Source organism: Symphalangus syndactylus, chromosome 5 (assembly GCF_028878055.3).
Source record: "Symphalangus syndactylus isolate Jambi chromosome 5, NHGRI_mSymSyn1-v2.1_pri, whole genome shotgun sequence".
NCBI lineage: Eukaryota > Metazoa > Chordata > Mammalia > Primates > Hylobatidae > Symphalangus > Symphalangus syndactylus.
In genome coordinates this window covers 146,774,129-146,801,290 of record NC_072427.2, presented here as the reverse complement: position 1 = coordinate 146,801,290, position 27,162 = coordinate 146,774,129, and the positions used below count along the sequence as shown (strand labels likewise).

General features: G+C 42.9%; 1 protein-coding gene across 2 annotated transcripts; it reads right to left on the bottom strand.

Moving 5' to 3' along the window:
• Window positions 1-9,164: 9,164 nt before the first annotated feature.
• MFAP5 (microfibril associated protein 5) lies at window positions 9,165-27,111 on the bottom strand. 2 transcript variants are annotated; one of them, XM_063639716.1, is made up of 11 exons: window positions 26,912-27,060; window positions 26,331-26,390; window positions 25,141-25,176; window positions 20,018-20,062; window positions 19,352-19,384; window positions 18,905-18,913; window positions 17,922-17,957; window positions 15,173-15,202; window positions 14,010-14,097; window positions 12,711-12,784; window positions 11,153-11,412 (listed from the first exon to the last, which is right to left on the bottom strand). In XM_063639716.1, the coding sequence occupies exons 2-11, from the start codon at window positions 26,386-26,388 to the stop codon at window positions 11,300-11,302; spliced, it is 522 nt and encodes a 173-aa protein (XP_063495786.1). In that variant the 5' UTR covers window positions 26,389-26,390; window positions 26,912-27,060; the 3' UTR covers window positions 11,153-11,299. The 2 variants fall into 2 exon arrangements, with proteins under 2 accessions (XP_055136759.1, XP_063495786.1); XM_055280784.2 differs by lacking the exons at window positions 15,173-15,202; window positions 17,922-17,957; window positions 18,905-18,913 and having other exon boundaries at window positions 9,165-11,412; window positions 26,912-27,111.
• Between the last annotated feature and the right edge of the window lie 51 nt (window positions 27,112-27,162).

Sequence of the window (27,162 nt, the reverse complement as noted above, 5' to 3'; positions counted from 1 at the left end):
TGCTCACCATGCTGTACCAGGATATTAAAGCTCTTTCCCCAGAAAAAAAAAACAACTGATTAAACTCAGAGACTTCTAGGGACTGAATAGCCAGAAAAAAGAAACAAGCAATGACTGGGCTATTCTCTGTTTAGGGATGCTATTAGTCTGTACAATCAGAGGAGAAAATTCATAAATAAGGGGTGCAAAGATGACAAGTGCTCTGAGACCGAGGAGAAGAAAGAATACATGTGGGAATGGGAGAAAAGAGCCTAGGATATCAGTCGAAAGTTCACTTGGCCAAAACTAGGCAGCAGATGCGTAGAGGGGAACTAAAGGCAGTGAGCAGATGTGTGCCTTCCCTGAACAGCAGGACACATGATAAATTTATAGTATAACTGAAAGCATTACTTTATTTTTTATTATCAAAAATGATAAAAACCTGAAAAGAAAACAAGAAAATGAATGTCATTGTAGGAGGCAAAAGGTGTTATTAAAAGCAGAAAGAGGCCGGGCGCGGTGGCTCACGCTTGTAATCCCAGCACTTTGGGAGGCCGAGGCGGGTGGATCACGAGGTCAGGAGATCGAGACCACGGTGAAACCCCGTCTCTACTAAAAATACAAAAAATTAGCCGGGCGTGGTGGCGGGCGCCTGTAGTCCCAGCTACTCGGAGAGGCTGAGGCAGGAGAATGGTGTGAACCCAGGAGGCAGAAGTTGCAGTGAGCCGAGATTGCGCCACTGCACTCCAGCCTGGGCAACAGAGCAAGACTCCGTCTCAAAAAAAAAAAAAAAAAAGCAGAAAGAAACAACTTGAGCAATAAAGAAGTGACTCTAGGCCGGGCGCGGTGGCTCACGCCTGTAATCCCAGCACTTTGGGAGGCTGAGGCAGGCGGATCACGAGGTCAGGATTTCAAGACCAGCCTGACCTACATACACGGTGAAACCCCGTCTCTACTAAAAATACAAAAATTAGCCGGGCGTGGTGGTGCGTGCCTGTAATCCCAGCTACTCAGGAGGCTGAGGCAGGAGAATTGTTTGAACCCAGGAGGGGGAGGTTGCAGTGAGCCGTGATTGTGCCATTGCACTCCAGCCTGGGTGACAGAGTGTCTCAAAAGAAAAAAAAAAAAGTGACTCTAATATCTTCAAATGCAGAGGCCATGTCTTAGTTGACTTTGCATCCCAGCACTGCCCTGGGCACTTGGTGTTCAAAAGTTGTTTGTTGACTAAAGGATAATGACTCACATTTACATAGGGCCTATGTGCTGGTGCTACTCTAAACCACTTAATTCATTTAATCTCGCAGTAGCCTTAAGGGTTTTGTATCACTGATCTCTTTTACAGATGAGAAAAGTGAGGCATAGAATGGTTTGGATCATAATGGTGGGGTGGAGGCTAAAGTAACTCCATCTTGGCTGCTAAAACACCACGTTGACTTCTGATTAACCCCCAGTTCCAGTAATACCTCTAAGATCTCTACTTTATCTACTGTTAAGAACACATATTTACCATAAGTCTAGCCCCTAGATTAAAACAACCTTGATGTTATCATAAACAGGCACTTACAATGAATCCTGCCCTTAAGCAAATTATAGGCTATGATTCAGGTAGCATTCTTGCCTTTCCCTGAGGGGTGGCCTTCAATTGTCCTACACATCCCTCCTGAAGCACGGATACCCTTTCCCTATGGTATGTAAGCCCTGGGTCTGGGTTGGGGTAACAGCAAGGGGATCCACCATCTTGCAGATGCCTGGGACATGGCTTCTGCTTTTAAGTTCTTATTAAATGCCTTTTTGCTGAGAAACTGGGCATGTCTGCCTCTTTATCTGGCCTTTCAGCTCCCTCAGCCTTTGGGGGTAGATTTGCATAGGTCTCCTCACCGTAGAATAGGTGGAGTCAGGATTTGCACCCATATAGTCTAGCTCCAGAGTGTGTGCTCTGACACATAGGCTATCCTTCCTGAAGGAGTCAAAGAAATCAGGATAAAGAGAAAGACTGATGAGCCAGTAAACACACTGATTCTCTACCCTTCCGAGAAGAGGAAAAATCGGAACCTCTTTGGCATTTTCCACGTTCTTGTTTCTGGTCAGATTCATAGCTGACAGCCACTGGCTGAGTCTCCACAGAATTCCTGGGGAATGTATGCCATGTGTGAAAACAAAAGAGACACCTGTGCTCTGCCTCAACTTTTTTTTTGTTTTGTTTGTTTGTTTGCTTGTGAGACAAGGGTCTCACACCTTTTGTTGCCCAGGGTGGCCTTGAACTCCTGGGCTCAAGGAGTCTTCCTGCTTCAGCCTGTGGAGTAGCTGGGATTATAGGCAGGAGCCCCTGCACTAAGTTTCTCTGCCTCAACTCTGAATAAGAGAGCACTTCACATCCAGTGGACATAAAAGCATTCTGCACCTTGAGGTAAGCAAGAAAACAAATAAGCAGGGCCATAGCCTCTAGTTCTAGTTTCCAAAATAAATAAAACCTTCAAGTCTCCTCCTTAAGTTACTGACTCTGTCATGCAAACAACTGCACCTCTGACTTTGCCAATGGCAATCTCTGAAGGTGGGTAATAATCTTTGAGGATATGAGAACCACATACAAAAAGAAAAAAAAATCTGATAGGTTGTGGTGGCTTATGCCTGTAATCCCAGCACTTTGGGAGGCTGAGGCAGGAGGATCACTTGAGGCCAGGAGTTCGAGATCAGCCTGGCCAAAATAACTAAGGAAACCCCAAAATACAAAAACAATTAGCTGGGCGTGGTGGTGCACACCTGTAATCCCAGCTGTTCAGGAGGCTGAAGCGTAAGAATCCCTTGAACCTGGGAGGCGGAGGCTGCAGTGAGCCAAGATCACACCACTGCACCTCAGCCTGGGCAACAGAGGAAGACTCTGTCTCAAAAAATTAAAAAATTAAAAAAAATATATCCCGGCTGGGCGCAGTGGCTCACGCGTGTAATCCCCACACTTTGGGAGGCTGAGGCGGGCGGATCACGAGGTCAGGAGATTGAGACTGTCCTGGCTAACATGGTGAAACCCCGTCTCTACTAAAAATAAAAAAAATTAGCCGGGCGTGGTGGCGGGCGCCTGTAGTCCCAGCTACTCGGGAGACTGAGGCAGGAGAATGGCGTGAACCCCCGAGGCGGAGCTTGCAGTGAGCCGAGATCGCGCCACTGCACTCCAGCCTAGGTGATAGAGCGAGACTCCGTCTCAAAAAAAAAAAAAATTCCCACCACGAACAGATAAACAGTAAGTCTAGTGACTTTGGGAATCTAATTTGTTTCTCTTTCAGTAGGTTGTATTTTTTATTCCAGTTTTTTTAAGGTGTAGCCTCCCAAACAAACCTTTGGCAAGCAAGTAAACTACTCTTTTGTCTTGGAGTCTTCCTTTTGCAACTGAATGAACTTTTAGAACTTTTAGACCTTTTAGAAATTTTAGAGTTTTAGAGTTGAGGCATGGTTCTGCTGCACCAAAACTGTGTGAACTTTGTCAGGTCTTATTGAACCTTTTTCTCTGTCTGAAAAATATGAATAATAATACTTCTGCTTCCCACCACACAGGGAATATGATGTTTGTTTAAAAAAAAGCACAGAACACTTTATTAAAAAGTTGTTGTTATTGTTGTTGTTGTTTTAGTCTATTTTCTGTTATTGAGTCTGTCACCGACTGAGTAATTTATAAAGAAAAGAAATTAGGCTGGGCGCAGTGGCTCACGCTTGTAATCCCAGCACTTTGGGAGGCCGAGGAGGGCGAATCACGAGGTCAGGAGATCGAGACCACAGTGAAACCCCGTCTCTACTAAAAATACAAAAAATTAGCCGGGCGTGGTGGCGGGCGCCTGTAGTCCCAGCTACTCGGAGAGGCTGAGGCAGGAGAATGACGTGAACCCGGGAGGCGGAGCTTACAGTGAGCCGAGATTGCGCCACTGCACTCCAGCCTGGGCGACAGAGCAAGGCTCCGTCTCAAAAAAAAAAAAAAAAAAAAAAATTTATTTCTCACAGTCCTGGAGGCTGAGAAGTCCAAGAACATGGTGCCATTATCTGATGAGAGTCATCCCATGGTGGAAGGACAGAAAGTGCAAGCAAACTGGTGAGGCAGAGAGAAGAAATCGGGCAAAACTCACTTTTATTATAAACCCAGTCTCCTGATAACTAACCTACCCCTGCAATAACAGCAGCAGTAATCCATTTATGATGGATTTGCTAATCACCTCTTTTCTTTTCTTTTCTTTTCTTTTGAGATGGAGTCTCGCTGTGTCACCCAGGCTGGAGTGCAGTGGTGTGATCTCAGCTCACTGCAACCTCTGCACTTTGGGAGGCTGAGGTTCAAGCAATTCTCATGGCTCAGCCTCCTGAGTAGCTGGGATTACAGGCACCCGCCACCACACCTAGCTAATTTTTGTATTTTCGGTAGAGACAGGGTTTCACCATAGTGGCTGGAGTTGGCTGGTCTTGAACTCCTTACCTCAAGTGATCTTCCTGCCTCAGCCTCCCAAAGTGTCGGGATTACAGATGTGAGCCACTGCTCCCAGCCCTAATCATTTCTTCTTCTTCTTCTTTTTTTTTTTAAGATGGAGTTTTGCTCTTGTTGCCCAGGCTGGATTGCAATGGCACAATCTTGGCTCACTGCAGCTTCCACCTCCTGTGTTCAAGTGATTCTCCTGCCTCAGCCTCCCAAGTAGCTGGAATATAGGCACCCACCCCTACACCTGGCTAATTTTTTGTATTTTTAGTAGAGACAGGGTTTCGCCATGTTGGCCAGGTTGGTCTCGAACTCCTGACCTCAGGTTATCCCCCTGCCTCGGCCTCCCAAAGTGCAGGGATTACAGCATGCCTGGCCCCTAATCACCTCTTAAAGACCCCACGTCAATTAAAACTCAACATGAGTTTGGGATGGGACAAACATTCAAACCATAACAATGGTGTCCCGGAGTTCCAAAGACCACATTTGGAATAATTCCACTTTTAAAAAAGTTTTACTTTTAAAAAATTGTTTTACAGACAGGATCTCACTCTGTCACCCAGGCTGTTGTACAGTGATACCATCATAGCTCACTGTAACCTCGGCCTCGTGGGCTCAAGCAATCCTCCTGCCTCAGCATCCCCAGTAGCTGGGACTATGGGGGCAGCTACCATGCCTGGCTAGTATTTTAATTTTTTGTAGAGACAGTCTTGCTATGTTTCTCAGGCTAGTCTTGAACTCCTGCCTTGGTCTCCCAAAGCGTTGGGATTACAGATGTGAGCTACTGAGTCTGGCCAAAAAAAATTTTTAATTAAATTTAAATTAGGACCAGGAACAGTGGCTCATGCTTGTGATCTCAACACTTTGGGAGGCCAAGGTGGGAGAATCACTTGAGGCTGGGAGTTCAAGACCAGTCTGGGCAACATAGCCAGACCCCCATCTGTATGAGGAAAACAAAAAAAAGGTAAATTTAAACACACTTTAAACAGTAGAGAAACTAATATTTGTGGTATTGCACATTTTTTGCAAGTTTTCTACTCATTGGCTAGCCAGCAATGTTCATCTCATTTTGTTACCAGGGAAAGAATGGAAAAGCCAGCCTACTCAAGAACAGTTTAAGAGAAACCAATCAGCTTAAGTAGAAAAAAAAATCCTATAGTCTTATTATATACTTAATAGTCTTACTAAACCTTTGAACACATAATCTTGTTAATTCACAGAACCACCCCTAAGGCAGGTATGTTGCCACCAGTTTACAGTTGAGAAGCTACTTGCTTAGCATCACACCACTAGGGAATGCCAAGTCTGGACTGGCACTGAAACAAATACCAATTATTTGAAGTTAAAATGAGCAGGATGATATAAGTGTTGCTTTAATTAAAATGAGCAGGATGATATAAGTGTTGCTTTTATTGTACCTAGAACCATGTTGATTTGGGGATCTAGATGTCCCGTATATCAATGATGTAAAATGTTTTTTAGTTTCTACGTGACAAGAGAGAAATTACTGCTACTACGTCCAGCTGATTTTTGTGTTTCTAGTAGAGATGGGTTTTCGCCATGTTGGCCAGGCTGGTTTCAAACTTCTGACCTCAGGTGATCTGCCTGCCTCGGCCTCCCAAAGTGCTGGGATTACAGGTGTGAGCCACCACGCCTGGCCTGCTTATTTGTATTAGTATTACTTCATTCCCCTTTCCCCTAAAATCTCATCCATTTTCAAGAGTAGATGGATTTATAGAGGTAATTTTATACAAATGGAAGAAATGTTTCTGTGTACAATTCCCATTACCCTTCATTATAACTCCTTGTGTTTGATCATTTGGGACAGAACCACATATTAGGAAATGGTATACAATGATACAGTTGATATCTTAACACCCATCAATCTCTTCAATGTAATACAGATTATTTTCCATAAAATGAATTTCCTTATACTTGCTCAAAACTTATCTATTCTGGTTTGGTTTGGGGTTTTGTTTGTTTGGTGGAGGAGGGAAGACAAGGTGAATCTCCCACAAATTTATGAGATCATCTTGAATCCCTATGGATTGTTACATAAATTTAACCAAACACTCCATAAAGCTACACAGTACAGATGTATAGCCAGGTAAGTACTCAGGAGAAAGGAAAAGGGAGAGGAAAGGGAACAATACCAGAGGTAGAGAAAAGAACTGCAAGACCCAAGGGTTAGGAATAAACTAGAACCTTACTCTAAGTGATTGGACAAGTTGAAAAATAACACAAAATCATTATCAGCTATTAAAAAAAATGAGGGTTTGAGGTAAAGTGAAGTTCGATTTGTCAACAGGAAGCTGTGGGCTCTGCACCTCTATTTATATAAACATTTGCTTTTTCCATCTTGGGTTCTGCCCAGAATTTGTCGTCTGACTGCTGCTTCTGGGTCTGCTTGACTGGTTTTTAGAGAAAAAAAGAAAGAAAGAAAGAAAACAAAACTGTGGTCACCTGTTCCTCTCCTTACCACAGTCTTAACAAGTCACTTTCCCTGATGTTTGGTTGGTGAAAATGCTCAAAGATATAGGGGCTTCCGTTTTTATCAGAGTATTGCTTTATTAATCAAGGCCTCCCTGAGCTGACAAAGCTACAAGGACAGTCCTGCCTCTCCTCCACTGTGCTCCTGATGTCTTTCTGTTTTACCCTAAGTTTCCAGATCCCCCAGGACCCCTTCCCCACTTCTCAAATTCCCTTTGAATTTGGAATTTGACAATTTCCATCTTTTAGCTTCCTGGCTCCCCCACCCTGGTGTCAGCCTGTTGTCACTCTCTCATCTGGCTATCCCCTGGTCTGGTGCTCTTCCATCTCTGTTCCCACTTCTTTTAGGATTCTTCTCCTTCTTCATTGTGTTACAGCTGCTTCAGCACAAAAGGAAGAGGGATCTTAGAGGTTGTTTGTGCCTTCTCACCAGGTGTAAAGTGGTTAGTTAAACATCTAACTTTGGCCACAAGTACCCTGAAGCAGAGAAGGGAGGAGCTTGTGTCTAGTAACATATACTGCTGTATATGTCATCAAAGTAAGACTCAGAAGTTGGGAAACCAGCTGCGGTTTGCACTCTCTGCCATGAGTCAAAACAATACTGAGAAAAAGTGTGCATAGAACTGTATTTAGTGAGTAGAAGACACACTCGAATTTCCAGAATGTGTTCATTTGAGGAGAAAGGAGAATTTTCTTGAATCGTAAGCATGGAATATGGAAAAAGCCTCAGAGTAGAATCAACTCAATTAGAGAAGGGAAAATAAAAATGTATCTTTATGAATAGGTAGATGAGGCTGCTATCTATTCAGGATACCAGGAGGGCATTCAATATCTAACGATATTTTTACCAAATTCCTTAATTCTAACATTAAAGATCCATTATTTTGGTTTAAAAAATGGCTTTTCATTGAAAGCCATTGCTTAGCAAGGTTGTCATTTGGGCTCACCAGGAAAAAAAAAACATATTAACACCTTAATGAGTAAAAACTTTCTTCTGAATCTTCTTTTATTTTTTGGGACGGAGTTTCACTGTTGTTGCCCAGGCTGGAGTGCAGTGGCACGATCTTGGCTCACTGCAACCACCACCTCCCTGATTCAAGCGATTCTCTTGCCTCAGCCTCCCGAGTAGCTGGGATTACAGGCACCTGACACCATGCCTGGGTAATTTTTTTTGTATCTTTCTTAGAGACAGGGTTTTATCATGTTGGCGAGGCTGGTCTCAAACTCCTGACCTCAGGTGATCCACCCACCTCGGCCTCCCAAAGTGCTGGGATTACAGGCGTGAGTCACTGCGCCCAACCCTGAATCTGCTTCAAAACAAACAAACAAACAAACAAACAAAAAGAGTAAAAAGTTTCCAAATTCTTGGAAACAAGATTATCAGGGACCTGAGATGGGATAGGGGTAAACAACAACAACCACCCTGGGAGGTAATGGAATTTCCGCCAGTGGGGAGGGGAGGGAGCGAAGTAGCTGGGACCGAAAACAACCACCTGAAACTTGATCTGGGACCTTTCTCAGGGGAAAGTCAGAGGGGAAATAAGACTTTATAAGGATGTGGAAAGAAAGCATGGAAAGCGGGTTAGAAATTTGTTTTACATAGTAAGAAGAGTTTAAAAGTGTAGAGAACATAAGAACAATGAGAAATGGCAACATACAGGAATTTGATCCTGTAGAAGAGAAGTGAGTATAGCATGAAACTTCACCGAGCAAGACTGTGAGACTTGCAGGGGGCAGAAAAGAAAAAGGGGACCACATTTGGAGGAGTATAAATACATTTGGAGTGTTGGGGAACTGATGGTAAAGTTATGGAGTGAAGGAAAGAATAGAGGATAGCAGAAGAGACATTTGAGCAATATCACTATATATATATATATATATTTTTTTTTTTTTTTTGAGACAGTCTTGCACTGTCGCCCAGGCTAGAGTACAGTGGCATGATCTCGGCTCACTGCAACCTCCGCCTCCCAGGTTCAAGCAATTCTCCTGCCTCAGTCTCCCAAGTAGCTGGGATTACAGGCACCCGCCACCACGCCTGGCTAATTTTTGTATTTTTAGTAGAGATGGGGTTTCACCATGTTAGCCAGGGTGGTCTCGAACTCCTGACCTCAGGTGATCTGCCCACCTCAGCCTCCAAAAGTGCTGGGATTACAGGTGTGAGCCACCACGCCCGGCCGATACACATTTTTAAAAGTGGAATAAAAGTTCATAAATTCAGGCCTTTTTTGTAAACATAAAAGAGAAAAAGAACCAGAACAAAAGACATTTTATTTTGAGAAATAAATTGGAAAAAAATATTTTAAAATGTTTAATTTGCAATATACATAATACCGGGATTGAAATGCTGTCTGATGGAAATGTTGCAATGTGGGGTAGGAGGGTCAAGTTCATGAAGGTATTCTTAAAATGAATCTTGGAAACTCTGTGCCTATGAGGTTTCTCTAAAGTGGCTAAAATATGCATTTAATATGTCTATCTAAATGAGTACATTTAATTCTAGAGACTGTAAGGAGCAGAGATTATAAACTTTGGGGCTTTTTGCAGCATTTCTTTTTAATCAGTTGTACAGATCCCATTAAACTAAATTGTTTCTTAACAGCAAGAATCTGATCATTTAACTAGTTTTCTCAGCAATATAAAAGGAATACAACCTCCACTGTCATATATAAACTGTTGTCTCCTAGCTCCTATTTGAATTCCATTGGCTTTTATAGAAAGTTATTGAGTTATTCAGACAGAAGGATTCATGATATATAATTTGTCATTTGTTATAATGGGATTTTCTTCTATTCCATTGTGGACTGCTATCCTCACCTAGGATAAAGCAGATATGGTTGCTGTGAATTAGACTCTATCTAAGCTTCAAGAAATATGAATAATGCATTTAAATCCAGAGAATCATAGAATTAAAGGAAATCTTAGAACTAAGAATATATATAATATATATATATATTTCTTAAGATGGACTTTTGCTTTTGTCACCCAGGCTGGAGTGCAATGGCGCCATCTTGGCTCACTGCAACCTCCGCCTCCCAGGTTCAATTGATTCTCCTGCCTCAGCCTCCTAAGTAGCTGGGATTATAGGCACATGCCACCATGCCCAGCTAATTTTTGTATTTTTAGAAGAGATGGGGTTTCACCATGTTGGCCAGGCTTGTCTCAAATTTCTGACCTCAAGTGATCCACCCGCCTCAGCTTCCCAAAGTGCTGGGATTACAGGCATGAGCCACTGCGCCCAGCAGTACTAAGATAAATTTAACCTTCTCATTTTAAAGATGAGGAAATTAAACCAGGACCTAATGAAGGAAAATAACTTATCCAAGGCTACATGGTTACTGCTAGAGCCAGGATAAGAATGTGGGTTGTCCGAATATTGTGTTTCTTTCACTCTTTCATATTAACTATTAGGCAAACTTTCTGTCTGCCTATTAAAATTCAAGTCTGAATGCACTTCTTAGGCCCCAGTCAGGATATTCCAAAAGCCATGTGCACAATAATTCTACCGTGCACTTGGTAAGTTGTGAAGAAGAACGAAGTAGCAACTCAAGGAAACGTCGACCAATGGTATGGTTTCACATTAAGTTGTCTAATTTGCTTTGTGGTGGTGGGTTAACCCCAGTACTACCCATAAACGAATCAGTAAATGAGACTTATTTTCCAACCTTACTTCCCGACTGGACAACTGCATGAAAAATTGGATAGGGAATTATGAGTCCAAGTTCTGTATCTGGCATAGTCCTCATGCTTTAGCCCCAGCCTCTGAGCTTAGCAGAAGACATTTTGGGTCCTTATATATTGCTAGTAGGATTGTATAATTCTTGACTGTGTTGCAGAATCTTACAGGACTACAAAAGTTTCCATGAAGACTTGCCAGGCAAATTTTCGGGCAAGCCAGCAAAATAGTTAAAGTAAGAGTAAAGAGGAACATGTGAATGATGGGGAGTTGGTCTAGGAAACTCTGGTGAGGAAAATAAATGAAGTTCTATGGTTAGCCCAAATAGACAAAGATAGCTTCTTCAACCCTAAGATCTATATCAGACAGATTCAATAGTAAAGATTATTAGCCTAAAGTTTAGTCTCCCTTGAAATTGCACACACAATGTTTGTATATAAGCCATATAGTAATCATCTATTCACTGTGTCTATGATATTGAGAAGCAGCAAAATTATGCAATAATATAGACTTTGTATTTTAAGTGCTAAAAAATGAGATAAATGTTATCAGTTTGGGTGAAAAATTAGAGAGTAGGGGAAAAAGCTGGACATTGCAAAAGGATTGGTTTAAGAAATACTGTCTAAGGGTTAGCTGTCAACGGTTGGAGAAGAAGGAGATCCTCCTTCCTCTCACCCATATATTTTTTCTTCTTTCCTCTTTTTCAATGATCACAGACCATTGGGTCTCTGCAAATCCACATTTTCACAGGGAGGAAGTCGGAAGTAATTGGAGCGACGGAGTCTCCTAGGGGGCAGACCAGCCATCTGACGGCAAAGTTCATCTAGAAGAGAAGCAGAACATCATGGGAAGAGAATGCAGGGAGATAACAAAGGCTCTTGTTTTAAGGGATAGAGAAGACTTTTCAGTGTGGTGTAGTGAAAAGGTTGGAGATAAAAGATCTGGGTTTTAACCAGTTCTGCCACTTACTTTAGTTATTTGCCATTTCCTAGAAAGTTTCTTAAATTTTGTAAACCTCACTATCCCTTTCTGTAAAATGAGAATTAAAATACCTACCTCAACAGTATATTTCTGAGTATTAAAATGAAATCATGTATGCAAAGTACCTAGCACAGGTGACCAGTAAATGTTAGTTTCCTTTATATATCCAGCTGCCAATTCTTCTAATCATGGATCTATTAAATAGAAAAATGAGGTCCAATCATTCAGTATACATTTACATGCTTACTATGGGCAAACAGCTAAATTTAGTAAGTCCCTTGAGATACTTGAAAGTGCCTAGAGTCCCAAATACTCATCCTCAATCTCAAGGTGCTTCCCTTGCAGGTGGCTTGCACAAAGCCAATGGGGGCACACGGCAAGTTTCCTTCTGTGAAGTTAACTACAGCTCTTACTCAGGAACTCAGCACAAAGCAGGCTGCTGAGTCAGAAATGGCTTTGTCTGCGGTATTTTCACAACCACAGCCATCGTTCGGGGCTGGCCATGGGGAAGGTGAGAGTATCTTTGTTTCCACCATGTATGGTCTATAATCACACATTTTGGGCCCTCGTAATTGACCCTATAACATTTTTCTACCTTCTTCTACCTGAAATGTCACAGTAAGAAATGTACATTGTTCCTGGAATTGGCGAACTATTTATAAAGTAGCTGATTTCTAAATGTCCCATCTATTTTTTATTTATAGGCCCTATCCAAACCTTACTGTCTCCAAATTAGTGCATGTGCGTGTGTATGTTTTATTTTTAGTTATGAACATGGCTGCGGACTAGCAGAGTCTATCATCTGTAATGGCTGACTTGAAATTTTCCCTAAAACCCCAGTGAATGATCTTTAAAATAGCCAGAGTGTCAGAAAGCTCTCTAAATAGGAGGCACTGTGGGGTTACAATCTAGTAGGACAGGGATCTAGGGGTACTTTTCTTAGGGTTATGTTTGTATATCAAGCATACTGCTTTATGTAGATATGTTTATTTGAGATAACTTCCAGCAGGAGCTGATGGAATCTAAAGGGGTAGCCTAAAGCCCTCCTCCAATACCAGACTTTGGATACGGTAATATCATGTCCCTATTTACCCCTCTCATAACTGCTTCTCTCCATTAAACATCCAGACATCATCTTACCTTTCATAGCTTCGTGTTCCTTACAGACAAGACGAGAGCAGATCTCCTTGTTGACGATGTACATACGTCGTAAACTGCAGACGTCCCAATGTCATAGGCAAGGAAGGAGATGGAAGAAAGCCTTGAGAAGAGAACTAACCTGGGTCTAGGATGCCTCTTCAACTCTCATATTCCCCACTTTCCCTATCTGCTCTTCCCCAGCTGGATTTCCTTAAGTATTTCAGACTTTTGCCCCCCACTGGAAAATAGGGGAGGGAATGGTAGTAATTACTCTTCTATTTTTTAAATTTTATTTCAGTAGTTTTTGGTGTACAGGTGGTTTTTGGTTACATGGATAAGTTCTTTAGTGGTGATTTCTGAGATTTTGGTGCACCCGTCACCCAAGCGGTGTACACTGTACCCAGTGTGTAGCCTTTATCCCTCATTTCTCTCCCACCCTTTCCCCTGAGTCCCCAAAGTCCATTATATCATTCTTTTTTTTTTTTTTTTTTGAGACGGAGTTTCGCTCTTGTTGCCCAGGCTGGAGTGCAATGGCGCGATCTCGGCTCACTGCAACCTCCGCCTCCCGGGTTCAAGCAATTCTCCTGCCTCAGCCTTCCCAGTAGCTGGGATTACAGGCATGCACCACCACACCTGGCTAATTTTGTATTTTTAGTACAGACGAGGTTTCTCCATGTTGAGGCTGGTCTTGAACTCCTGACCTCAGGTGATCCGCCCGCCTCAGCCTCCCAAAGTGCTGGGATTACAGGCGTGAGCCACCGCGCCCGGCCCATTGTATCATTCTTATGTTTTTGCCTCCTCATAGCTTACCTCCCACTTATAAGCGAGAACATACAATATTTGGTTTTTCATTGTTTAGTTACTTCATTTAGAATAATGGCCTCCAGCTCCATCCAAGTTGTTGCAAAGGCCATTGTTTTAATTATCCTTCTTAGTGACACTTTGCACACTCTACCTAGAGTCAGGCTTAATATTCCTCCCCACTATTTTCTACCTTAGAGCTGGGCCATTTTCTTCTATCAGGTAATAAACTGAGCATGCCAGTGTTTGCCTCATGACCCTTCTTCCTCCAGCCCTCACCTTCATTTCCCTTCTAAGTTCTATTACTCCGCCTGTTCTTTGTACACCTCAGCCCAGACTCCAGGTTCTAGTTGATACATTCAGAAATAGCTAGGAGCGTTGTGCTAAAAACTTTGGCCCCGTCAAAGTTTGCAATTCCATAGTGGGTGCTCATTAAATAGTTACCAACACAAAAACACTACCATGAAGATGCTTTTTGGGCATTCTGGGATCCCTTACCTGGTGAAGCATACCTGATGAATGCATTGTTTAACCGGCCGATGCACAGAGTAGAGCCTTGTGCAAGTAAATTTCTCATCCCAGCACTCTGAAGAAGCCCAACACAAAAAATAAGGAGGTCCGAATAGAAGCAGCATAAACGAAGGATTGAAGGAATTGAGAAGGATAGATAGAGTAGGAAAAAAATAGAGTAATCGCTGCAGAGAATCATTATAAATTGGGCTATATCCTTTCTGTCCACCAAAAACACAGCAAGAGGGAATTGACTAAATGAAGTTTTGGCGCTTCCCAACTTGGAAGTAGAAGTGGATAAAATAATCTCTGAGAGCACTTCTAGGAATAAAGTCTTTCTAGGATTATCCATTATGAAATATAAAATAGGCTGGGCACAGTGGCTCATGCCTATAATTCCGGCACTTTGTGGGGACGAGGCGGGCAGATCACCTGAAGTCAGGAGTTCGAGACCAGCCTGGCCAACAAGGTAAAACCCTGTCTCTACTAAAAATACAAAAATTAGCCAGGAGTGGTGGCAGGTGCCTGTAATCTCAGCTACTCAGGAGGCTGAGGCGGGAGAATCGTTTGAACCTGGGAGGCGGAGGTTGCAGTGAGCCAAGATCATGCCACTGCACTCCAGCCTGGGTGACAGAGTAAGACTCCATCTCAGAAAAATAAAATAAAATACAATAAAATAAAGTAGTAAAATAAAATAGAAATGCTGATAATCCCATTCTGAAAAAATAATATTTCTTAGGCAGGTTGCTATTTCTCTGTTCCAGTAGTTTTCAACCCTAGCTATATATCAGAATTATTAATACATTAGGAAATGCAATTTTAACCATGACCTCTGTGGTAATATGGAGTCCTTGAAGTTAAACTGATTTCACTTCCCAATCCACTAACCACCACGTAACGTGCAAGGGTACTTTAGGGAGAGGGCTATCTGGGGACCATGCAACATTCGTTCCATTCTTTCCCCATGACTTTTATGACAGGTGCTCATTTTTTTAAAAAAAGAGTAAGGGAGTGAAGAACACTAATACTCTTTGAGAAATAATTGGAAGTAAACTAGAAGATGTGCCAAGTACCCTCCAAAGAACAAGGAGGTAAGGAATCCACAGGAAGAAAAAAGGCTTAAGAAGAAGACATGCAAGCAACAATCATACCTGCAGTGGTATTTTTTTCACTGAGGGAGGCTGAAAGGCAGAAATTTTATTCCATTATTACCAATTCTAGAAGTTACTACTTCTGTAACTGCCACGCTGCCTCACTTAGGACCTGCTTGGAGTGCCCATAAATAGGGAGCAAATGAATTAATAACTCTTAGCAACTTCTAAAAGAAAACCCTTATTGAGCTGATTTGCTCCACAAAATTGAAGAGATTAGGAGGTAGGATGGGATTTTTTTCCTTTCTCCTTTCCTTTCTATAGAGTTGAGAAATTCATTGTATTGTGAGTATCTCTGTATTGTTGACAAGAAGCAAATTTAGTAGGAACACAAGGCAAAGAGTTATATGCCCAGAGGAGCTTCTTCCTAGAGCTAAGTAGAGAAAAGGTTATTATCCTGTACAAGCTCTTCCTTATAAGGGAAAATTTATTTTCTGTAGATCATCGTAAATTGTTTTGATAGAAGCTATTGGGTAAAGAATAATGAGGGTTGGCTGAGCACAATGGCTCACACCTGTAATCCCAGCACTTTGGGAGGCCAAGGCAGGTAGATTATTTGAGGTCAGGAGTTTGAGACCAGCCTGGCCAACATGGTGAAACCCACTGTCTACTAAAAATACAAAACTTAGTCGGGTGTAGTGATGTGCACCTGTAATCCCAGCTACTCAGGAGGCTGAGGCAGGCGAAACACTTGAACCTGGGAGGCAGAGGCTGCAGTGAGCCAAGATCGTACCATTGCACTCCAGCCTAGGTGACAGAGGGAGACTCTGTCTCAAAAAAAAACAAAAATAAAAAAAAGAATAATGAGGGGCATCCTAACCTAGGGGCAAATTTAACATGGGCCTTATTCACAGAATGAAGAACAAGTCAAGGAGTTAGATGAATAGACTAGTCAGGGGAGTTACCAGGGAAAATGTCACTGGAAGTGTTGCAAATAGAATACTAGGACCTGTGTTATGAGATCTCATCTATCCCATGGTTTCTAGGCAGGTCTATATGCTGATAATTCCCAAACCTGTATTTCCAACCTCATCTCTCTCCTAAACTCCAGACCTACAAATCCAACTACCTTTTTATGGAAGAGTTCTTGGATATTTCGAAGATCTTTCACATTCAATGTATCTCCAACTGACTTAATTATTTTTCCCTTCACTAATTCTAGTTGTTATTCAGTGAATGAGACCACCATGCACCCAATAGCCACATCTAGAAAACTGGATGTCATGGCTGGGCGTGGTGGCTCATTCCTGTAATACCAGCACTTTGGGAGGCCAAGGTGGTTGGATCACCTGAGGTCAGGAGCTCAAGACCAGCCTGGCCAACATGTTGAAACCCCATCTCCACTAAAAATTAAAAAAAAAAAAATTAGCCAGGCTTGGTGGTGGGCGCCTCCCAGCTACTTGGGAGGCTGAAGCAGGAGAATTGCTTGAACCCGGGAGGCAGAGGTTGCAGTAAGCCAAGATTGCGCTATTGCACTCCAGCCTGGGCAACAAGACCAAGACTCCCTGTCAAAAAAAAAAGAAAGAAAAGAAAAAAGTAAAAAGAACACTGGATGTCATCTCAACAATCCCCTCTCCCTTATAGCGCACATTTAATTCTCACTATCTCTACCTTGATTCAGGGCAGCATCTTTTACTGGGAACACTGCAACAGTGGCCCTGCTGGTTTTCCCGGTTCCAGGTGATCGATCATGGTCAAATCAGTTTTCCACACTGCCCTGGGAGTACAGTAGGGGGTTTGGAGGTGGGGTGTGATCCTTCCAATGCACAAATCTAATTATAATCTTACCTTGCATAAATGTCTCTCTGGTTGGTTTTCGTGTCCACCCTACACCTTTTGATTTATGTTGTTTTCCTCACCTGAAAGCTCTTCCCTCTTCTATTAACTTGACTTCTACTTGTCTTTCAGGAAGCAGCTTAGTTAAATGTGCCCTCCAGAAAAAACCTTTTCTCACCCCCAGCAGTGAACCTAGTCAAGAACTCTTTCTGTGTCTTCCATAGCTTCTCTTGCTTATCCTGATTATCGAATTTTGTGAAACTGAATAAAGTTATCTGTTTATTTGTCTATCTTGTATATTACACAAAATATGTCTAGTAGAAGAAAATCAGTTTTGTTCGCTTTTATATCCTTGGCACCTAGTAGCAAGTTTTCAATAATGACTTGTTAAAAAATAATCTAGCCACCTATAATCCCAGCACTTTGGGAGGCCGAGGCAGGTGGATCACCTGAGGTCAAGAGTTCAAGACCTGCCTGGCCAATATGGCGAAACCCCATCTCTACTAAAACTACAAAAAATTAGCCAGGCATGGTGGTAGCTGCCTATAATTCCAGCTACTTGGGAGGCTGAGGCAGGAAAATCGCTTGAACCCAGGAGGCAGAGGCAGTGAGCCGAGATCGCGCCATTGCACTGCAGCCTGGACAACAAGAGTAAGACTCCGTCTCAAAAAAAAAAAAAAAAAATTCAGTCGAAGCATTGCTTCTTCTACCCTTTATCCTCTAAAACATGTTTATACTTTTATCTTGCCTTTACCCATCAAGTCTTGAAACTTTGAGAGAAAGATTAGCACAGTTCCTGTTTGTTAGGAGTTCAACAATGTCATTAATTTGAATTGAACTACTGGAAATATGTGCTCCAAAAACTGTCATCCTGTCTATTTAGGATCCTTCCGCAGCTGCACACTATCAGAATGGGCTCTGGGGAAAGCCTAGAATGACCCTGATGACCCGGGGGTCCCAGATCTGAACTCACCCAAGTCATCTGTGGAAGGTGCAATATCAGCCAAAACTGAAAAGGCACAAAACAGCAGGTATGAGGAGGGCTTCAAATTGCAAACACAAGGCAGAGTAAGAAAAGGGAGAATGGAGATACCGTGGCAGGTGGAAGACTATTCTGGCTTTGTGTTTTATGTATAAGGGAATAGAATTAATTGAAATTTTTATAAATTTTTTTTTAAGAATATTAGTCCTGGGCCGGGCGCGGTGGCTCACGCTTGTAATCCCAGCACTTTGGGAGGCCGAGGCGGGCGGATCACGAGGTCAGGAGATCGAGACCACGGTGAAACTCCGTCTCTACTAAAAAAATACAAAAAATTAGCCGGGCGCGGTGGCTCACGCCTGTAATCCCAGCACTTTGGGAGGCTGAGGCGGGTGGATCACGAGGTCAGGAGATCGAGACCACGGTGAAACCCCGTCTCTACTAAAAATACAAAAAAATTAGCCGGGCGTGGTGGCGGGCGCCTGTAGTCCCAGCTACTCGGAGAGGCTGAGGCAGGAGAATGGCGTGAACCCGGGAGGCGGAGCTTGCAGTGAGCCGAGATCGCGCCACTGCACTCCAGCCTGGGCGGCAGAGCGAGACTCCGTCTCAAAAAAAAAAAAAAAAAAAAAAGAATATTAGTCCTGGGTGGGGCGCAGTGGCTCGCATCTGTAATCTCAGAATTTTGGGAGGCTGAGGCAGGTGGATCACTTGAGGTCAGGAGTTCAAGACCAGCCTAGCCAATATAGTGAAACCCCATCTCTACTAAAAATACAGAAATTAGCGTGGTGGCAGGAACCTGTAATCCCAGCTACTCAGGAGGCTGAGGCAGGAGAATCACCTGAATGCTGGAGGCAGAGGTTGCTGTGAGCTGAGGTTGTGCCGCTGCACTCTAGCCTAGGCTACAGAGCTAGACTCTGTCTCAAAAGAAAAAACAAAAAACAAAAAACAAAAAAACAAAAAAAAATTAGCACTGTCACTGAACAACACTCTCACAACCTCAGTATCCAAAGATAAAAGCAGGCCAGACGCGGTGGCTCATGCCTATAATCCCAGCAGTTTGGGAGGCTGAGGCCAGGAGTTCAAGACCAGCTCGGCCAACATGGTGAAATCCCGTCTCTACTAAAACTACAAAAATTAGTCAGGCATGGTGGCGGGTGCCTATAATCTCAGCTACTCAGGAGGCCAAGGCAGGAGAACCACTTGAACCCTTGAACCCAGGAAGTGGGGGTTGCCATGAACCAAAACTGTGCCACTGCACTCCAGCCTGGGCAACAGAGTGAGACTCCCTCTCAAAAACAAACAACAATAACAAAAAACAAAAGCAAATATAAAAGCACAGAATGAATTCAAGAGCTGGAATAAATATTGTGAATATTAACAAGAACCATGCCATTTTTTTTTTTTTTAACTACGGTAAAACTTACCTGTTTCATCTGTAGCGGGATCATTCACCAGATCTGCAAAGACACATAACAAGGAATGAAAAAATGCAGTCAGGAAAAGTAGCTAAGGAAAGCAGGATAAAGGGACGATGATCTCAAAGGAGGCAAGAAAGGCTGAAGTGAAAGCATGTGGACTCGGGCAGGTGAGGGACTATCACAGAAAGAAATGGAAGAGAGAATAAGACTGGGCATGCGTACAGAGATGCTGGCATCTAAGGTGACAACAGAGCTCTGCATGAGCTCAGAGCACCCACCAACCCTTCTGAAGTCTTTATTTTTCTTTATATAGACATGACCCTCAATATATCTATCCCCAATAAAACAGCAAATAAACAAAAAAAGTGTAGCTTGGCCGGGTGCGGTGGCTCACGCTTGTAATCCCAGCACTTTGGGAGGCCGAGGCGGGCGGATCACGAGGTCAGGAGATCGAGATGAAATCCCGTCTCTACTAAAAATACCAAAAAATTAGCCGGGCGTGGTGGCGGGCGCCTGTAGTGCCAGCTACTCGGAGAGGCTGAGGCAGGAGAATGGCGTGAACCCGGGAGGCGCAGCTTGCAGTGAGCCGAGATTGCGCCACTGCACTCCAGCCTGGGCGACAGAGAGAAGAGACTCCGTCTCAAAAAAAAAAAAAAAAAAAGTGTAGCTTACTAGGATCTTCTGTGAATGTTTCTGGAGTCGCTTGAGTCACATCGTCTGAAAAGAAAATTAGAAAACAATTTCTGAGATTCTCTGTCTCCCTGCCACCCTTGCACTTCCAGTAAGTTAAATTGTGAAGCATAGTGCCCAGCGGAGTTGAGTATCCCACAAATGTTTTTCCTTGATTGCTTACAATAATGACAAACGATTGATGACTTCTTTGCAATACTTACTTAAAATGAAATCGGCTATACCAAAGGCATTGTGATTTTGACATTCATAATTCTTTTTCTTTTTGAGACGGAGTCTCGCTCTGTCGCCCAGGCTGGAGTGCAGTGGCGCAATCTCGGCTCACTGCAAGCTCCGCCTCCCGGGTTCACGCCATTCTCCTGCCTCAGCCTCCCGAGTAGCTGGGACTACAGGCGCCCGCCACCACGCCCGGCTAATTTTTTGTATTTTTAGTAGAGACGGGGTTTCATCTTGGTCTCGATCTCCTGACCTCGTGATCCACCCGCCTCGGCCTCCCAAAGTGCTGGGATTACAGGCGTGAGCCACCGTGCCCGGCCCATAATTCTGATATAATTGGGTATGAATTTGCTGATACACTTATGAGTGTTCATAAAAGGTAGTATTGATTTTTTTTTTAAAGAGTCTCGCTCTGTCACCCAGGCTGAAGTGAGGGGCCAGTCTCTGCTCACTGCAACCTCCGCCTCCCGGGTTCAAGCAATCTCTGCCTCAGCCTCCAGAGTAGCTGGGATTACAGGTGCCCGCCACCACACCCAGCTAATTTTTGTATTTTTAGTAGAGATGGGGTTTCACCATGTTGGCCAGGCTGGTCTCAAAATCCTGACCTCGTGATCCACCCGCCTTAGCCTCCCAAAGTGCTACGATTACAGGCGTAAGTTACCACGCCCCGCCATGTTGATGGTTTTGTGATGCTCATTGAGAAATGAGGTGAAAATGGGGAGGGAAGGTGTCAATGTAAGTAGAGAATGGTTTGCATTTGATTATTGGAAAGTAAAGGCAGGAGGAAAAGAAATAAAAATGGTCCACGTGTTAAGGTGGAATCTATTAGGATAAACTGAGAAAACTATTTCTGAAACTGTAAATAATAGCACTTCCTAAAACCAATGGTCTCTAAAAAGCAAAATAACAAAACAGCATTAGCATTTACTTTTATTTTTTAATTTACATATAAATTATATTGTGTGTTTACAGTATCCACCATGACATTTTGATAGATGTGTATAAAGTGAAATGGTTACTACAGTCAAGCAAATTAACATATCCATATACTCATTAGTTTCCTTTTTCGTATGTGTATAATAAGAGCACCTGAAATTTACTCTCTTAGCAAACAACATTTAAGTATTTAGCAAACAGGCCAGGTGCAGTGGCTCACAGCTGTAATCCTAGCACTCTGGGAGGCCCAGGCGGGCAGATCACCTGAGGTCAGGAGTTCAAGACCAGCCTGGCCAACATGGTGAAACCCCGTCTCTACTAAAAATACAAAAATTAGCCTGGCGTGGTGGTGCACGCCTGTAATCCCCGCTACTCCGGAGGCTGAGGCATGAGAATCGCTTGAACCTAGGAGGCAGAGGTGGCAGTGAGCTGAGATCGCACCATTGCACTCCAGCCTGGGTGGTAAGAGAGAAACCCTATCTCAAAAAATAATAATAAAATAATAGTAATAACAATAAAATAAATATTAAGCAAACATTCCATCAGCAATTACCCTTCAATGTAAATAGTTTATATTCATAGTTCATTCTACCCACTAGGGGTCAGCAAATTCACATATTTGCTTTGACTTTTTTTTTTTTTTTTTTTTTTTTTTGAGACAGAGTCTTGCCCTATCACCCAGGCTGTAGTGCAGTGGTGGCATGATCTCTGCTCACTGCAACCTCTGCCTCCCAGGTTCAAGTGATTCTCCTGCCTGAGGCTCCTGAGTAGCTGGGACTACGGGCGTGTGCCACCATGCCCAACTAGTTTTTGTATTTTTAGTAGAGACAGGGCTTCACCATGTTGGCCAGGCTGGTCTTGAGCTCCTGACCTCAGGTAATCCAACCACCTTGGCCTCCCAAAGTGCTGGGATTACAGGCATGAGCCACCATGCCCGGCCTGGCTTCTTTTTTTAACTTCAGATTCTATTAATAAATGTCAGATGTAAATCTGATGGGAACAAATATTTTTATAAAGCATATCAGAGTTATGGATAATTATAAAAAAGGTGAAATACAAATAAAGCATTTCATAGGAATTTCTCTTGCTTACCTCATCCTTTTTTCTAAGTTCCAGATAGAAATTCATCAGGTTTGGCTGAGCTTCATGGTTCATGCCTGTAATCCCAGCATTTTGGGAGGCCAAGGCATGCGAATCACTTGAGGTCAGGAGTTTGAGACCAGTCTGGCCAACATGGTGAAACCCTATCTCTACTAAAAATACAAAAATTAGCTGGGCATGGTGGTGCATGCCTGTAGTCCCAATTACTCAGGAGGCTGAGGCAGGAGAATGAATTGAACTCAAGAGGTGGAGGTTGCAGTGAGCTGAGATCTTGCCACTGCACTCCAGTCTGGGACAGATAGAGACTCTGCCAAAAAAAAAAAAAAAAAATTCATCATCCTTGACCAAAAAGCCTCTTAACCTTTCACACTCGTTATGGGCTTTCTTCTTTCAGAACACTTTTTTTTTTTTTTTAAGTAGGACGTCATGGATTGGAAGAACAATCTTTAATAAAAGGAATCCAAGTCTGTTCCAATTCCACAGGATATTTGAAAAACCACTAACCTTAATCATTCCAGAGACTGCAGGAGAGGAGTGGAGCCTCTCCCTGGTGTAGCCCAATCCTTCCTGGTTCCCTTTCTCCAGAGGCCTAGCTACATTCCAGTCCAGCCACTCACAGACACAGGAGCAAAGCAATGGGAGAACAGAGGGCTTGAGAATGTATCCTAGCTGTCTCTGGGACTCTGGGATTTCAGGGCAGAGTACTGCTTTTCTGCATATACCTCAGTTTAACCAACTGTTCCAAGAGCTATCACCATATAAATATCTAGTATTCATGAAGTTCTCTCTGAAAAAAAAAATTAACATATTTTCTTTTCCTTTTCTTTTTTTGAGAGAGAATCTCACTCTGTTGCCCAGGCTGCAGTACGGTGGTGCCATCATAGCTCATTTGCAGCCTCGAACTCGCAAGCTCAAGCGATCCTTTCACCTCAGCCTTCTGAGTAGCTAGGACAACCTGCAAACCACCACACCTGTTTTTTTTTGTTTTTGTTTTTTTTTTAAGAGACAGGGTCTCAGGCTGGAAGCAGCGGCTCACACCTGTAATCCCGGCACTTTGGGAGGCCGAGGCCTGCAGATCACCTGAGGTCAGGAGTTTGCGACCAGCCTGACTAACATGGTGAAACCCTGTCCCTACTAAATAAAAAAAACTAGCCAGTTGTGGTGGTGCATGCCTATAATCCAAGCTACTTAGGAGGCTGAGACAGGAGAATCACTTGTACCTGGGAGACGGAGGTTGCAGTGAGCCGAGATCGCGCAATTGTACTACAGCCTGGGTAACAAGAGTGAAACTCTGTCTCAAAAAAAAAAAAAAAGGGTCTCGCTATGTTGCACAGGCTGATCTCAAACTCATGGCCTCAAGTGATCCTCCCACCTCAGCCTCCCAAAGTGCTTGGTATTATAGGCATGAGCCACCACACCAGGCAAGACAATTCATCATACCTTATGATATGTCTGCGAGAAAAGCATCTAAAGTCATAACACAGGACTGGTTCCTAATCAGCCCAGAAAAATGAATTCCGATTTTCAGTTTTGCTGGTACTGAAAGCTCGGGAGGCCTTTCCCCTAGTCTGAAGTCTAGTCACATTCCTGCCCTTTCTTTCCTAGATTCAGATTTAGATTCAGAAACTGGGGGTTTCAGATATTTTTACCAACAACAGAAAAAAAAAATTTTTGTATTTTTATCTTTTGTACCAGGACCCACTGCAAGGAAAATATATTATACTGTACCCTGGTATATACATATGGAAAACTAAGAGAAGTTTTATTAAAGTTGTATGAAATAATACTTTACTCTTGCAAAACATATGCAATGCATCCTGGTATATTTGTTTTGGTCTATCTTAATTCATTTTAAAAACTAATACGAGTTGTGACCCACTAAATTGATTTCATGATCCCATTAATAGGTTGCATACTGGAGCGCTCTGTCCTCTAACTCTCCTGGGATGGGAAAAATGAAGAGATAAATTATAATTATGTTGAATGCCTTGAGGCAGAATGGAGTTGTCTTCATGAAGTTGAAGGAAGTGGTCCTTTAGGAGTCATAACTTTTGGGATTTTTGTTATGGAGAATGGTGTGAGCAAAAAATACCTAAAAAGCAGAAAAACCAAAAAATACCTTTTGGGTTTTGCCCAGTTGTGCCACAATTTCACCTAGTACTGACATGACTCCTTTTTTTCTAATTTTTTTTTTTTTAGTCAGTCCCACTCTGTTGCCCAGGCTGGAGTGCAATGGCATAATCATGGCTCACTGCAACCTCAGCCTCCTGGGTTCAAGCAATTCTCATGCCTCAGCCTCCTGAGTAGCTAGAACCACAGGCATGTGCCACCATGCCAGGCTAATTTTTTTTTTTTTCTAGATATGAGGTCTCCCTGTGTTGCCCAGTTTGGTCTCAAACTCCTGGGCTCAAGCGATCCTCCTGCCTCAGCCTCCCAAAGTGCTGGGATTATGGGTATAAGATGACTTCTTATCCTGTCTTTCATTTTTCCACAATTACATGAATTAAGGAATGCTTTTTGTAAGGACTGGTGAGCATTTTCTGAGTAAGATAGGAGATGTGTAAAGAAAAATAAAAACAGAAATGGGCATAGAGGAGGTCTTGGGAAGGTGTTTCAGTAGTTTAAACACACACACACAAGAAGCTTTTATGAATGGGATAATAGGATTGTGGAAACTGGTGAGGTTGATCCTATTTCTCACACTTTGGCAATGCATCTCTCTGTTGTAGGAGATATTCTTTTTTTTTTTTTTTTTGGCAGCCATAGATAAGCAGGAGGGATTTTTTAACTCTGTTCATCTAAATTCTCCTGATAAGAACCCCAACAGAGCCCCTGTCCAAGGGTTCACCTACCTCCTCGTTGACTATTGACCCCCAGGGGTATCCAGTCTATAGCAAAGGAAAAGAAAAGAGATGTGAGTGACTGCAGCTCTATACCTCATAACCCTTTTATGAGACAAATCAGAAAGTCATGGAGAAATGGTTACACTTTATCTTTGTGACTTATTCCTAAATAGCTCAATATAAAATTACTGAGACCATTAGTGCGATGAACAAAACCAATAGGAATAGAAACACTTCAGAAAGACAAGTTCCTTCACTGCTGTGCATTTGTTTGGTTAAAAAAAAAAAAAAAGGCAAGTTCCTGAGAACAAAGCCCTGCTGCCCTCTTACCCTCATTCCTGGCCAGGAATGAAGTCCAGCTCCACTGAGAGGCCTGGCAGCCCTTCTAGTGTTTCCTGCCCTTCTAGCCCCACAGCTTCCCCACTAGCTACGCTAGTGAACAAGACAGAAGAATTATTTTTCTCAATCTGTATCGGAAGACAGAGGAAAAAAAATAGAGTAGGACATCTTTACAGCCTAAAGTTCACTTTCTGTGGCCAATCTTCTAGCCAGATTCTGGGAAATCTGTGAGGATCACTTTTCTCTTGTGTGTCAGTATGGCATATATTTTTTGCGTGCATGTGAATATACCTACATATATGATGGTAATAGTGTATATATTCCCACTGTTCTTCTTCAAGATTTACATTTGGTCCAGTTTCTTTTTTCTTTTTTTAGTGGAGATGAGGTTAACTCGTCTCACCATGTTGCCCAGGTTGGTCTCAGTGATCCTCCCCACTCAGTCTCCCAAAGTGCTAGGAGTATAGGTGTGAGCCCACCATGCCCAGCCCAGGTCCAGTTTCTTTCTAGGTAGTCCCTCTATATTTGTGTATGCATTTGTATGTCAGCTTCTTTTTTGCTTTGCAATTTGTTTACTCATATGTGACCCTCTTTGGGTGGTTAATATGCATTTGTGTGTATCTTAGTTGCACCTTAATTTCATAATTCTCGGGAGGTCTTTCCCCTAGTCTGAAGTCTAGTCACATTCCTGACCTTTTCTCCTTAACACAAAATCTGTTCTTTTCTTCTAATAGGAATTCCAGAGCTCAATAACAAGCATCTCTACTGCTTGTCTTCAACCTCATTCCATCCCATCTCCTGCCACACACATATATAGCTGAGGAGCTGAGGGTTTAGGGAGCAAAGAATAAAGGACTCACCAGAGGTGATGATGAATGCAGCAAGAAACAGCAGCACCTTGGGTCCCAAGAGCGACATATCTATAGGGGTGGTGGGCATAGCAGAGAATGTGATGCTCAGAGGCACATCAGCATTTCAGTGCCAGGGAAAGATGCCTCTGAGGTCCCTGTCTCTTTGTCTTCCCAGAACTTTCTTCATTTTCCCTTATGACTCAAACCCTTTCTCTCTTTTCGTACCTTTCACCCAACATTCATTTCTCCCTCAAATCTATTCTTTGGTCACTTACCATTATTCTTGCTTTTATTATTCTCTTCTACCAAGTCAGAGGAAATTTTACATTCCACATGGTCCGTACTTGGCCCTACCCTTTGGCCTCTTTCACCTCTGATGTGGAATCTTTCTTTCTCATATGCATGTCTTTTTCATATCATCTGCTCATCTTGGCGTCTCCTTCATTGGAATTCTATGGTTATTTGGGAGATCTGCTCAAGTCTAAGTTCAGTGACATTCCCCATTGCCCCTCTCCAGCCCTTTCACACACACACAGACATACACACATTCCCTCTGTCTCTTTAGGGTTTTAGGTAATCAAATAACTCACTGTCTATAGTGTTCTGCTCTTTCCACCGAGTCCTTTGGCTGCTGAATGTTTCTCTCTCCTCTTACGCTGTTCCTACTTTGGCTGGTGAATAAGATGAACAGAGCCACTCCCTGGAAAGGACTTCAGATTTGGCCTCCTCTGAAACAATGAGATGAGGGAGAGCAAGAAAGCCAGGCTAGGCGTAGAATGTGTGTTACAATGAGGCTGGAATGAGAAGGGAGATGGGAATTTGCAGTTGCTCACACCCTCAT